The 13,658-nt window shown below is 41.3% G+C and overlaps 1 protein-coding gene across 1 annotated transcript in view; it reads right to left on the bottom strand.

Annotated features, from left to right (window-relative positions):
- Positions 1-13,658, bottom strand: part of rpgra (retinitis pigmentosa GTPase regulator a) — a 78,164-nt gene that overhangs the window by 29,648 nt on the left and 34,858 nt on the right. The window contains exon 13 of the mRNA XM_063050824.1: positions 11,815-11,880. Within this exon, the coding sequence (XP_062906894.1) occupies positions 11,815-11,880 (66 nt within the window). The remainder of the gene's footprint in view (positions 1-11,814; positions 11,881-13,658) is intronic.

Genomic DNA, 13,658 nt, shown 5'->3' with positions numbered 1-13,658 from the left:
TCCCAATCTGCTCCTCTGTATCTCTGCTGCTACCAGGGGGCCTATAGAATACCCCCAATAGAGTAACTACTCTCTTCCTGTTCCTGACTTCCACCCATACTGACTCAAAAGAGGATCCTGCTACATTACCCACCCTTTCTGTAGCTGTAATAGTATCCCTGACCAGTAATGCCACCCCTCCTCCCCTTTCTCCCCCCTCTCTATCCCTTTTAAAGCACTGAAATCCAGGAATATTGAGAATCCATTCCTGCCCTGGTGCCAGCCAAGTCTCTGTAATGGCCACTACATCATAATTCCATGTATGTATCCAAGCTCTCAGTTCATCACCTTTGTTCCTGATGCTTCTTGCATTGAGGTACACACACTTCAGACCTTCTGCCTTACTACTTTTACACCATCTATTCTGCTTCTCTTTCCTCAAAGCCTCTCTAAGATCTGGCTTTACTCCATGTACTTCTTTCACTGCGCTATTGCTCCAGGTCCCGTCCCCCTTGCAAATTAGTTCATGTTTTATTGTTTTACAGCTTTGAATCACAGTGGATTTAATTTGGCTTTTTTTGACACTGATCGACAGAAAAAGACTCTTTTCTGTCAAAGTGAAAATAGATGTCTACAAAGTGATCTAAATTAATTACAAATATAAAACTAAAAAATAATTGATTGCCTAAGTATTTACACTCTTTAAGTCAGTACTTAGCAGATGCACCTTTGGCAACAATTACAGCCCTAAGTCTATATGGATAGGTCTCTATCAGATTTGCAGATCTGGACATTGCAATTTTTCCCCATTCTTCTTTACAAAACTGCTCAAGCTCTGTCAGATTGCATGGGGATCATGAGTAAACAACCCTTTTCAAATCCAGCCACAAATTCTCAATTAGATTGAGGTCCGGACTCTAACTTGACTGCTCCAGGACATTAACTTTGTTATCTTTAAGCCAATCCTGGGTAGCTTTGGCTTTGTCTTGCTGGAAAACAAACCTTCTCCCAGGTCACAGTTTTCTTGCAGACTGCATCAGGTTTTCCTCCAGAATTTCCATATAATTTGCTGCATTCATTTTACCCTCTACCTTCACACGCCTTCCAGGGCCTGGTGCACTGAAGCATTCCCACAACAAGATGCATCATGCTTCACAGTAGGGATGGTGTGTTTTTGATGATGTGCAGTGTCTGGCTTACACCAAATGTAGCATTTAGTCTGGTGGCCAAAAGCTCAATTTTGGTTTCATTAGACCATAGAACCTTCTTCCAGCTGACCTCAGAGTCTCCCACATGCCTTCTGGCAAACTCTAGCCGAGATTTTATGTGAGTTTTTTTTTCCAACAGTGGCTTCCTCTTTGCCACTCTCCCATAAAGCTGCAACTGGTGAAGCACCTGGGCAACAGCTGTATGCACAGTCTCTCCCATCTCAGCTACTGAAGCTTGTAATTCCTCCAGGCTTGTCACAGATCTCTTGGCCTCCCACACTTGTCCCCTTCTTGAACGGTCACTCAGATTTTGAGGGCAGTCTGCTCTATGCAGACTTACAGCTGTGCCATATTCTTTCCATTTCTTAATGACTGACTTACTCCAAGGGATATCCAGTGACTTGGAAATTTTCTTGTATCCACTTCCAGTCTTGTGCTTTTTAACAACCTATTTGCAGAGTTGTTTGGAGTGTTCTTCTATCTTCATGGAGTAGTTTTTGCTACAACACTGACTCACCAGCAGTTTAACCTTCCAGATACAGGTGTATTTTTACTACAATCAATTGAAACACCTTGACTGCACACAGGTCTCCAAAAAACAGATCCCCATTTAACTAATCATGTGACTTCAAAAACCAATTGGCTGCACTAGTGATGATTTTGTGTGTCATATTAAAGGGGGTGAATTCTTATGCAATCAATAATTTTGTGTTTTATATTTGTAATTAATTTAGATCACTTTTTAAAGATCTGCTTTCACTTTGACACAAAATTCTTTTTCTGTTGATCAGTGTCAAAAAAGCCAAATTAAATCCACAGAGATTCAATGCTGTAGAACAATAAAACATGAAAATTTCCAATGGGGGTGAATACTTTTTATAGGCACTGTACATACATACACATAAAACAACTACTATATAGACAACACACATCAAAGTTGCTGGTGAACGCAGCAGGCCAGGCAGCACCTCTAGGAAGAGGTGCAGTCGACGTTTCAGGCCGAGACCCTTCGTCAGGACCAACTGAAGGAAGAGTGAGTAAGGGATTTGAAAGTGGGAGGGGGAGGGGGAGATCTGAAATGATAGGAGAAGACTGGAGGGGGAGGGATGGAGCCAACAGCTGGACAGGTGATAGGCAAAGGGGATATGAGAGGATAATGGGACAGAAGGCCCAGGGAGAAAGATGGGGGGGGGGACCCAGAGGATGGGCAAGGGGTATATTCAGAGGGACAGAGGGAGAAAAAGGAGAGTGAGAGAAAGAATGTGTGTATAAAAATAAGTAACAGATGGGGTACGAGGGGGAGGTGGGCCATTAGCGGAAGTTAGAGAAGTCGATGTTCATGCCATCAGGTTGGAGGCTACCCAGACGGAATATAAGGTGTTGTTCCTCCAACCTGAGTGTGGCTTCACCTTTACAGTAGAGGAGGCCGTGGATAGACATGTCAGAATGGGAATGGGATGTGGAATTAAAATGTGTGGCCATTGGGAGATCCTGCTTTCTCTGGCGGACAGAGCGTAGGTGTTCAGCAAAGCGGTCTCCCAGTCTGCGTTGGGTCTCGCCAATATACAAAAGGCCACATCGGGAGCACCGGACGCAGTATATCACCCCAGCCGACTCACAGGTGAAGTGTTGCCTCACCTGGAAGGACTGTTTGGGGCCCTGAATGGTGGTAGGGGAGGAAGTGTAAGGGCATGTGTAGCACTTGTTCCGCTTACACGGATAAGTGCCAGGAGAGAGATCAGTGGGGAGGGATGGGGGGGGACGAATGGACAAGGGAGTTGCATAGGGAGCGATCCCTGCGGAATGCAGGGGGGGGGGGAGGGAAAGATGTGTTCAGTGGTGGGATCCTGTTGGAGGCGGCGGAAGTTACGGAGAATAATATGTTGGACCCGGAGGCTGGTGGGGTGGTAGGTGAGGACCAGGGAAACCCTATTCCTAGTGGGGTGGCGGGAGGATGGAGTGAGAGCAGATGTACGTGAAATGGGGGAGATGCGTTTAAGAGCAGAGTTGATAGTGGAGGAAGGGAAGCCCCTTTCTTTAAAAAAGGAAGACATTTCCCTCGTCCTAGAATGAAACGCCTCATCCTGAGAGTAGATGCGGCGGAGACGGAGGAATTGTGAGAAGGGGATGGCGTTTTTGCAAGAGACAGGGTGAGGAGAGGAATAGTCCAGATAGCTGTGAGAGTCAGTAGGCTTATAGTAGACATCAGTGGATAAGCTGTCTCCAGAGACAGAGACAGAAAGATCTAGAAAGGGGAGGGAGGTGTCGGAAATGGACCAGGTAAACTTGAGGGCAGGGTGAAAGTTGGAGGCAAAGTTAATAAAGTCAATGAGCTCTGCATGCGTGCAGGAAGCAGCGCCAATGCAGTCGTCGATGTAGCAAAGGAAAAGTGGGGGACAGATACCAGAATAGGCACAGAACATAGATTGTTCCACAAAGCCAACAAAAAGGCAGGCATAGCTAGGACTCATACGGGTGCCCATAGCTACACCTTTAGTTTGGACGAAGTGGGAGGAGCCAAAGGAGAAATTATTAAGAGTAAGGACTAATTCCGCTAGACGGAGCAGAGTGGTGGTAGAGGGGAACTGATTAGGTCTGGAATCCAAAAGGAAGCGTAGAGCTTTGAGACCTTCCTGATGGGGGATGGAAATATATAGGGACTGGACATCCATGGTGAAAATAAAGTGGTGGGGGCCAGGGAACTTAAAATCATCAAAAAGTTTAAGAGCGTGAGAAGTGTCACGAACATAGGTAGGAAGGGATTGAACAAGGGGGAATAAAACCGTGTCGAGGTATGCAGAAACGAGTTCGGTGGGGCAGGAGCAAGCTGAGACAATAGGTCGGCCAGGACAGGCAGGTTTGTGGATCTATATAGACATCCACAGCATTGTAAATTTTAAATTGTTCCATTGAGTCCTAAAGATTTATTTGCTGTGGAGGCTTTCTCACTTTTGTGGAATAACATCTTTCCTGACAAGATGGATCACTCTGCTTGGCAGGTAAGACATGGCTGTGAAACAATCTCAGGTTCTGGGGCTTCCTTGATGGTGGTTGTAGGAGCTGACTCTGGGACTGCAAGAAGTGGTTCTTCTCTAACAATTGACTATGCTCTCCTCAGCTGATCAATGTGTCGTTCCCAGATGCAATCTTCACTGTGTAGGAGAGTGGTCCCGTTCTGTCCTTAATTTTTCCCAAGTATCCACTTTTGATCATCTCTGTAGTCCCTCGCCATGACTCCTTATCCACGAGTGAAATATCGAACCTCCTTGTTTGAGGAGACTTCACTTTGTCTCAGCTGTTCGTCCTGCATACTTCTTCTGAGAGTGGGTTTGAGGAGATCCAAGCATGAGCACAAGGAATGATACAGAAGCAGCATAGCTGGTGAGTTGTTGGTTGTGGAGTGGGCTGCATTGCAATATGAAAGGAGGAAATTGGCAAGCTTCTGATTCAGTGTCACTGTAGTGTGTTCTGCTGACATTGCTCGCAATGCATTCGTTAGACTCTGGACAAACCTTTCTGCCAAGCCATTTGTCGCTAAATAGTACGGTGCAGATGTAATATGTCTTATTGCATTCATTTTCAGGAATGAATGAAACTGTTCTGCAACAAACTATGGTCCATTGTCACTGTCTAAGTGTTCTGGAACACCAGTCCTTGAGAAGAGGCTCATCAACACATCAACCGTGTGTGCAAGGGTGTAGTGGAGGCTATTGGGAATACTTCATGCCACTTTGTAACTGCATCCACTACTACCAAGAAATTTGTGCCTGTGAATGGTCTGCAAAATCCAGATGAGTCCTCTCCCAGAGCAATGCAAGCTACTTTTTGGAAAGGAGAGGTACTGCTCTTGGCATCTTCTGGACGTATTGGCATCCCAAACAGTGCACAGCAAGGTCCTTGAATTCCTGATCTACCGCTGATCACCAAAACATCAAGCTGACACCTTCATTTGGCTACACCTGAATGACTGGTATGTAGCTCCTCTAAGACTCTAGCTCTCAATTTGCATGGTACAGTGATTCTCAATCCCCACATAAGGCAACCTCCATCAAGGCAAGTTCACCCAGGCACTGTTAAAAATGGGGGATCTGGGATTTCTGCTGCACGTTCCATCCATTTTGGATGGCATGTAGACCGGAGACAGTGTGGGGTCCTTTCTGGTTTCCCTATGGAGCATCTCTGCCATATTAAGGAGACTTTCAGTTTGCATTAGGGAGAATACATCAAGAGGAGTGTCATTGATTTTTGAACACATGCACAGGCAACCAACACTATTTAAGAACTGTTTGCTCTAAGCATGGTGTATTGTCTAATGACCACAAAAGCGCATGTGTCTGACGCTTGTTAGAAACCGTTCAGCAACAATCTCCTGTCCCAATTAAGAGGCACAGTGTTCCAAATAAACAAAGGAAACCACAGCTATTTTGTTAATTAGTTTTCGGTCTTTAAGAATTGTCCCAAATAAGTAGCTGCCCTGATTAACTGGAATCCATTGCACACAGTATAGGATTTTCAGCATCATTTCAAACATAATTTGTGAAATGTGAATAACATTATGCAGATGTACAAAAGTAAGAAAATATATATATTGTTTACACATCGATTAGTAACTCTGACAACAGTTCTAAGTATAGACAGATACAAATACAGATTGCTGCTGCTTAATTGCATGAAACACTGCAATATTCAAAGATTTTCTATCGCATTCCTATGGTGTTTTGGATGATAAATATAGGTAAATGCCATGAGAAAGCCTACAACATCTTCCAAGTTAATAAATCTCAGATACAGTACATGTAATCATTAATTTGGCTAATGCTACTCTACCTTGTATAATGAAAAACATTTTATCATATGATTAGCTATGTTCTACTTGGAAGGCAGCTATTCATAGGTATACATATAGAAATCATATTTGTGAAACATTTCTCCTGAACTAAAAAAATCCTGCAACAATCTAACTTTTTGAAATGGTAATATATTGAAATGATAATACGTTGCACTCTCAAGCAACATACCAGCCGTCCGGGTAGCACAGAATTAGCACAGAAGCTACTAGTGTACATTTTCTTCGAAATATCATTCATAAAAAATGTATTTATTGGTAGTATGGAATTAAAGCACTCTCCGCTTCTTGTGGGAATTTTGTGTGAACGCCCTTTTTGGGAGACAGGAATGGTTCAAATTGTAGATATTCTACTTGGGCTCAAGGGAGGGGATAGAAAGACTGTGAATGCAGGAGCTGGCAAGTATAGGAGTTACCTTTATGCTGTTGTCATATTTTGCTTTTTCAACTATCCCCTCTGCTATACATTACTCGGTGCTCTTGGTCTGATGACTATTTCAGATATAAAAGTATTTGAAACAAATACTTTCTATTCCTGCTCTTAATTTTTGAGGTTTGTTTACTGTATGTTACTATTGCCATTGGCATTCGTTCTTGGACACTTATCCAATGCAGCCAATGAAGCTCATCATTATTCCGCTGTGAACTATTATCATCTTTCACCTGCTTTCATCTGTTGGCTTAGGTGGTCTTTGCGACTTGGGTTTTACAGTTAAGTTCCTAATTATATTATGACACTCAGATTTTACCATTTTAATATTTAAAATATTTAAAAGTGCTACTGTCGACTGATTCTGATTCCTTGACCTTAATACTCTACTATCCAGCTTACCTTAAGTGCAATTTACAGACTCTGGTTTAACAGCTCCTTTTCAGACCATATCCAACATTTTGTCATTCCTTAGGCCAAATGCTAATTTGATTGAGAGGTTTCTAAGCCACTTCATGTTCACTGTGGTACATTTGTCATTATTTTAACGTTGGCCACTCCAGAAGAAGTTGACAGAATTAGAACAAAATCCTGTTTTACAGCCTATCATATTCATGAAAAGCAGAAATTAAATGTGGCGTAATGCGATCTAATTTTCTTGCTTTGGTTCCCGTAAAATAATACCAACCTATGTCATTTATTCTGTTTGCATTTTCTGGACCATTATATTAAAAGGCACAAATTTAATAAATTATAAAAGGAACATGTATGATGTGAAAAATGATATATTAGAAATTAAAAGGAACCGACCATGCAAAAAACCAAAGAATAAAACCCCATTGGTCAATAAATAACACTTGTTAATGCATGAAAGACACAAGAGAAAAAAAGGAAACGTAAACAGAAGAATACGGATTTTGAATTAGGAGTGAACAGCAGCAGGAAGGCACGTGTTTACCCAAATTACGTATTGTGAGCAACTGTAGAGCACAACAACCAAATTTATAACTTTCTAACGTGCTTGGTTTCACTTCTTATTTCAGTGTTAAGTAATGAGGTAGCACATTATTCCAAAACTGCTTGGAGTTAGATTTCCCCATATTTACACCAGGCTTTTCATTCTGATTTTGTTTTCCACCTATGTGTTCTTTCAAAACAAACTTGCTTCTTTTAGTTTTGGGTTTCTGTCTTTCATCATTGCCTCTCATATTATCTTCATATTTATTCACATTTATTCCCTCGTTATCTGCGTCAATGCTTTCAGCCTCCACACCCTCTGCAAATTCATCATCTTTTTCATCCTTATCTTCAACTTCATTAATTTCAGCTTCATCATCTTCCCCATTCCCTCCATTGCTAATTCTCCCTCCCCCACACTTGATGTCTTCAAAATTCTCTGCATCAGATTCCTCTTCAAAACTCACCCCTTCCTCATCTTCAATTTCTCTTCTATTCTTTGCACGTTCATATTTCCCACTTCGACCCTCACCTTCCTTGTCCTCTTCTTCACCACTTTCACCTTCCTCTTCACCAAATTCACCTTCCGCTTCTACCTTCTTCCCTACTTTCCCAACACCATCCTCCCCCCATTCATCTCCACCCTCACCATCTTCCTCTTCCCTCTCCTCTCCTCCATTCTCACCTTCTTCCTCCTCCTCTTCCCCTCCCTCACCTTCTTCCTCTTCTTCCTTACCATCCTCCACCTCCATTCCACCTTTACATTCCTCCTTCTCCTCTTCCTCCACCTCCGACATCTTGTCTTCTTCCTCCTCCACCCCACCTTCTTGCTCCCCCTCCTCTTCCTTCTTGCTCTTGCCTTCTTCCTCTTCCCCCATCCTGCCTTCATCGTCCTCCTCCCCACCCTCACCTTCCTCTACCCCGCCCTTGCCTTCCTCCTCCTCCTCACCCTCCTCCTCTTCCTCCTTACTGTTGCCTTCTTCCTCCTCCTCCCCATCTATGCCTTCTTCCTCCTCTTCCTCCTTGCTGCCTTCCTCCTCCTCCTCCCCACCTTCACCTTCTTCCTCCTTTTCCTCCCCACCCTCGCTGTCTTCCTCCTCCCCACCTTCGCCTTCTTCCTCCTCCTCAGCCTCACCTTCTTCCTCCTCCCCACCTTCACCTTCTTCTTTCTCCCCACCTTCTCCTTCTTCTTCCTCTTCCTCCCCACCCTCGCCTTCTATTTCTTCCTCCTCCTCCTTCCCACTCTTGCTTTCTTCCTCCTCCTCACTTTCTTCCTTCTCCTCATCTTCATCTTCACCTTCTTCCTTCCCCTCTTCACTCTCACCTTCCTCTTCCCCCTCTTTTCCACCCTCACCTTCCTCCACCTTTTCTCCATCTTCATCTTCCTCCACTTCATCCCCATCTTCATCTTTCTCCTCCTCCAGCCCGTCCTCACCTTCTTCTTCTTCTTCCTCATCCTCCTCACCTTCTTCCTCATCCTCCACCTCACCTTCTTCTTCCTCATCCTCCTCTTCACCTTCTTCTTCATCCTCCTCCTCACCTTCTTCTTCCTCCTGCTCACCTTCTTCCTCCTCCTCCTCACCCTCTTCTTCCTCCTCACCTTCTTCTTCCTCCTCCTCCTCACCTTCTTCCTCCTCCTCCTCACCTTCTTCCTCCTCCTCCTCCTCACCTTCTTCCTCCTCCTCCTCCTCACTTTCTTCTTCCTCCTCATCCTCACCTTCTTCTTCCTCCTCCTCACCTTCTTCTTCCTCCTCCTCACCTTCTTCTTCCTCCTCCTCACCTTCTTCCTCCTCCTCTTCTTCTTCCTCCTCCTCTTCTTCTTCCTCCTCCTCCTCTTCTTCTTCCTCCTCCTCACCTTCTTCCTCTTCACCTTCTTCCTCATCCTCCTCCTCACCTTCTTCTTCCTCGTCCTCCTCTTTGCCCTCTCCCTCTTCCTCACCCTCATCTACCTCCTCTTCCTCTTCCCTGTCCTCATCTTCTTTCTCCTCTGCCCCTTCCCCACTTAGACCTTCTTCCTCTTTTTCCTCTCTGTTGTCTTCCCTTTCATTTTTTATGAGTTTATTTTCAGTGCTTTTGATAGACTTGCTTCTGCATTTGTTTCTTTTTTCTTTAACTTCCCTGCTCTCACTTTTCTTCTGTTTATCATTGTAACGCTTGCCTTCTCTGTTTATACCTGCTTTGGTTTCTCTATCCTCCTTGTCATCCCCACTCTGACCTTCTTCCTCTTCTTCATCTTCCCTGCCTTCAATTTCCTCCTCTTCCCTGCTCTTTCCTTCTCCTTCCACTTCAAGAGCTTCCTTTCTTCCATCTTTCTCATCATCACAGTTCACACCTTCTTCCTTCCCTACTCTATTTCCACCTTCTTGCTGTTCTTCCTCCTCCTGTTCATCTACCCTACTCTGAACTTCCACTTTATTCATCTCATCTCCACTTGTTTGAAAGTCTCTTTCATAAACTTGGTTTCTTCCAGTCTTTTTGTCCACATTAGCTTCTGTACTCTTGTCTTTTTTCTCATTCGCTTTATTCCCATTTTCTTCATCAATATCAACTTCATGCCGTGTTTCAATTTCTTCCCTTGCTACTATCCAACTTTCTCTTGCTTCTGTCTGGTTTTGCTCAGTTATATTCCTTTGGTTATAAATTACTTCTGCAGCATCATCTCCCATTTCTTCAGCCTTTTCCTCACTTATAGTTTTACTGAAGACTATACTCTCCACAGGTTGTTCCTGATTGCATACACCACCTTTCTCATCTCCTTCAGTATCTCTAGAAAATGTTCTGCATGCAACCTTCAGCTCTTCACTTTCTTTTCTGTTTTCTTCCTCTGTACCTGTGCCTTCTTTCATTAATTTATGTTCGATAGTGGTCCTTTCAGTTCCCCTAATGATAACTTTCAGATTACTTTTTTGTGATTTAGTTTCTCCTGTCTTTGCGTTTACTTCTCCCACTAAATCACCCCATAGCTGCTCTTCACAAGGCACAAACTTGGGTTTAATTTGTTCCCCTTGATTCTCTTTTTTATCTAATTCCTCTTTTAGTAGTAAACATTTCATTGACTTATAGTCTTTTATACTCTTTCTTGTATTTTCTTTATTAATTCTATAGTCTGTATGAGTACGTAAACCTTTCCTGACATCACTACTGTCTTCTCCATTGGTTTTCCTGGCACACTTTAATACTCTTTTTCCTTCTTTTGCTGCTACTTCTTCAGTTTGTTTTGAAATGTTTTCATCATTACTTTGCCTTTCATTTATTGTACCACTGACATTCGCTCTTGTTGGCTGTTTCTTTTTGGCTATTATATTTTTTTTGCCAGTTGATTTTTTCTCATTGTTAATGACTTTGGTGCTACATTTGGCATGGTTTCCTTCTGTGATTGCTTCAAGCACACTTGTGTGTAGATTTTGTCTTGGAGACTGAGCTTGCTGTGTAGCTTTCATGGGCTTTTTGACTTCCTGATTGTCACTGTCATTAACTTTACCAGAACTTTTACCTTTCTTCTATTCCAAATGAAAAGCAATGAATGAAAAGGAAAATAAAGAAGGTTATTAGAGGCAAAAGATGAATATATGCCCAAACAAGTTCTGTGTTTTAAATGGTAACCAAATAATAAGACAGAAGAATGAGCAAGAAAGTAAATTGAATAGAATCATATTATCAATAGAGTTAATTGAGACAAAAAGAGACAGATTCTGATAAAAATTATAATTGTTAGATATTCAGGCAACAAATATTTTTTCTATTTGGCAAGGAGACGAGGACTTACAATGAAGTCTCATAAAATAATAATTAAATTAAGTCAGCATCATTCTACAATTATTTTAGGCAAAGACAGTAATATTCACACATAATAGCATATAGCACTTATTGTCAAGGATGTCACCAATATATCCATAACTGTGGTTCATATTGATGTTCAAGTCACTTCAGTTACTACACAGGGAAGTAGTTGCATCGAGCAGGCATGACTCACTGTGGAGTTGAACCACGAAGAGGATTGACAGCTATATCGTAACTACCTCAAAATGTTTACACGGTGACAATGCCATGGATATTGCCCACTGGAGAGTCATAGTTACTCTTGAATATTGAAAAATGGCAGTAACGACTAGTTTTAAAGTTATGCCACTTCTGAATCAGAGAGCTTTACATCATATGTTGTGTTCAACATAAGCAAATATTGAATTCAGAACTAAATAGCATCATTACATTATTTAGAACCTATAGGGTAAACCTCTAAATGAAAATGCATTCTTAATTGGTATACTATATTCTAAATGGGGCGTTAAGTACCAGATATAAGGGCCAATGTTATAGCACTAGCTTCTCAATGTTACATTGAACAATTCCCAATATTATAAATTGTTTTCCAAGAAAATCAGCACTGCACTTACCCGTTCCTTGTGAACAGGTGATAAGGTCAGGGTCTTGTCTTTAGGATTCATCATCATTGTATGTGTCTAGAAAGCAAAAATTTAACAAAGAAACTAAATAATGAACACTAAGAATACAATATTCAAGGCAAATGCAACAGCGTTACTTTTTTTCAGATGCCAAAGATTAGTCTACGATATTCCACAGCACTGGAAGATTCCACAAATGAGAGGGTAAAAGGGTAAAAAGGTAAAAAGGTAAAAGATAAAACAAGCCACAATATGGACTTGCTAATGTTAAAATTAGATACAGTATGTGGTCACCTCCAAAGATGTGGAGCCCATTTCTGACAACAAGTGTCCCTTCAGCATCCTGGATGAGCTAAATATGAAGAGCTTATAGTTGTCATCTTTGGATGAGATTTGAAACAATGCCACAGCTATATTTATTTCTCTTTTCAAGAACTGGAGATTTCATGTCATAAGTGCAAGGCTGACTTTTATAAACAAACTTGCAGATGCAAATTCTATTTAAGAATTGGCTACTTCTTGCTTGTGAATTGTTCAGAGAATTTACAAAGAATATATCCCGGGTTAAAAAATATAGAATAATTCATGATTAAAAAAATACACATCATAGATCAGGATCCAGTGTACTCTCCCCATAAAGAAATGTTCTTAAAAGACCATTCTTTTAAATGTGATTCAATTATATTAACACTTCTAAATGATTTCTTTCATTGGTTTTGGGATAATTTTTATTTATATAATTCATTAGCACTACCTACCTCTCAAATAGAAAACGTCAGACTTCAAACTTCAACTGCAAGGAAACTCATATAGAAGAATTCAGAACCATAATGAACTTTCAGTAGATTATTTATTAAAGCAATTCTAAATCTAAAGGGTAATGCTGTGAAGAAATGAAATAAAGCAGAAATGCTGCAAATACTCAGCATGTCAGGCAGCGCCTATAGAGAGAGTTAATGAGGTCATTGATCTGATATAGGAACTAAATTTCTTTCTCCACAGAATCTGCCTGATCTGGATTTTCCAAAATTTTATGTTTTTGTTTCAAGATTTCCTGCATCTACAGTTTTTTTAATGATTCACTCATAGCTTTTCAATCACACCACTAAGATTGATGAGCACAGAACATACAAGCATTTAAGAATTTTTTCAACCGCATGCAACTAATGCACACTAGAAGAAATCATTGCAAGAGTCACTAAAACTCTTAAAGTATGATTTAATTTGTAATGAAATTTCATATTTTGCACCCAATACATGTACACTGGTCTTTTAAACAAGTTGCTAAGTCTAACATCTCACAGTAGCTAATCAATCTTTCTATAAGAGGACAAAAAAGTTCAGTGTTTAGAAGTCTCTTTGTTTCTTCTCTAACTTCTCTCAATCTATTAATTAGATGACTCCATAAACAGTGGCATTGCCTCAGCAATCTTAGCCTCATTATATCAGAAAAATAGTGGATTCTAGTTAATTGGGATATTGGTTAATTGGGGCAGCCGCTTATTTGGGGCAACTTTTAAAGAATAAAGAACTTATCAAGAAAATAGCTGTTCCTTTGGATATTTGGGACAGTATGTTGCTTAATTGGAACATGAGTCAGTTGCCGAACAGTTTCTAACTAGTGCCAGTCGCATGCACATGTGGCCATTAGACACTACACCGTGCTTAGCGCAAACAGTTTTTAACTAACATCAGTTGTTGTGTGCTTGTGCTATGTTATCCATTTGGGCTGATTGATGCCAATTCAAAAAGCAGTGATTTTGGTCATGTTGTTTTTTATTTTGACTGTAAAATATGAACATTTAAAGTCCATTATCTGCACTAGCTGCCTAAGC

This window comes from Mobula hypostoma, chromosome 6 (assembly GCF_963921235.1).
Source record: "Mobula hypostoma chromosome 6, sMobHyp1.1, whole genome shotgun sequence".
In the NCBI taxonomy this organism is placed as follows: domain Eukaryota; kingdom Metazoa; phylum Chordata; class Chondrichthyes; order Myliobatiformes; family Myliobatidae; genus Mobula; species Mobula hypostoma.
The sequence above is the reverse complement of the archived record's forward strand: the minus strand, read 5'-3'. Positions and strand labels throughout refer to the sequence as shown.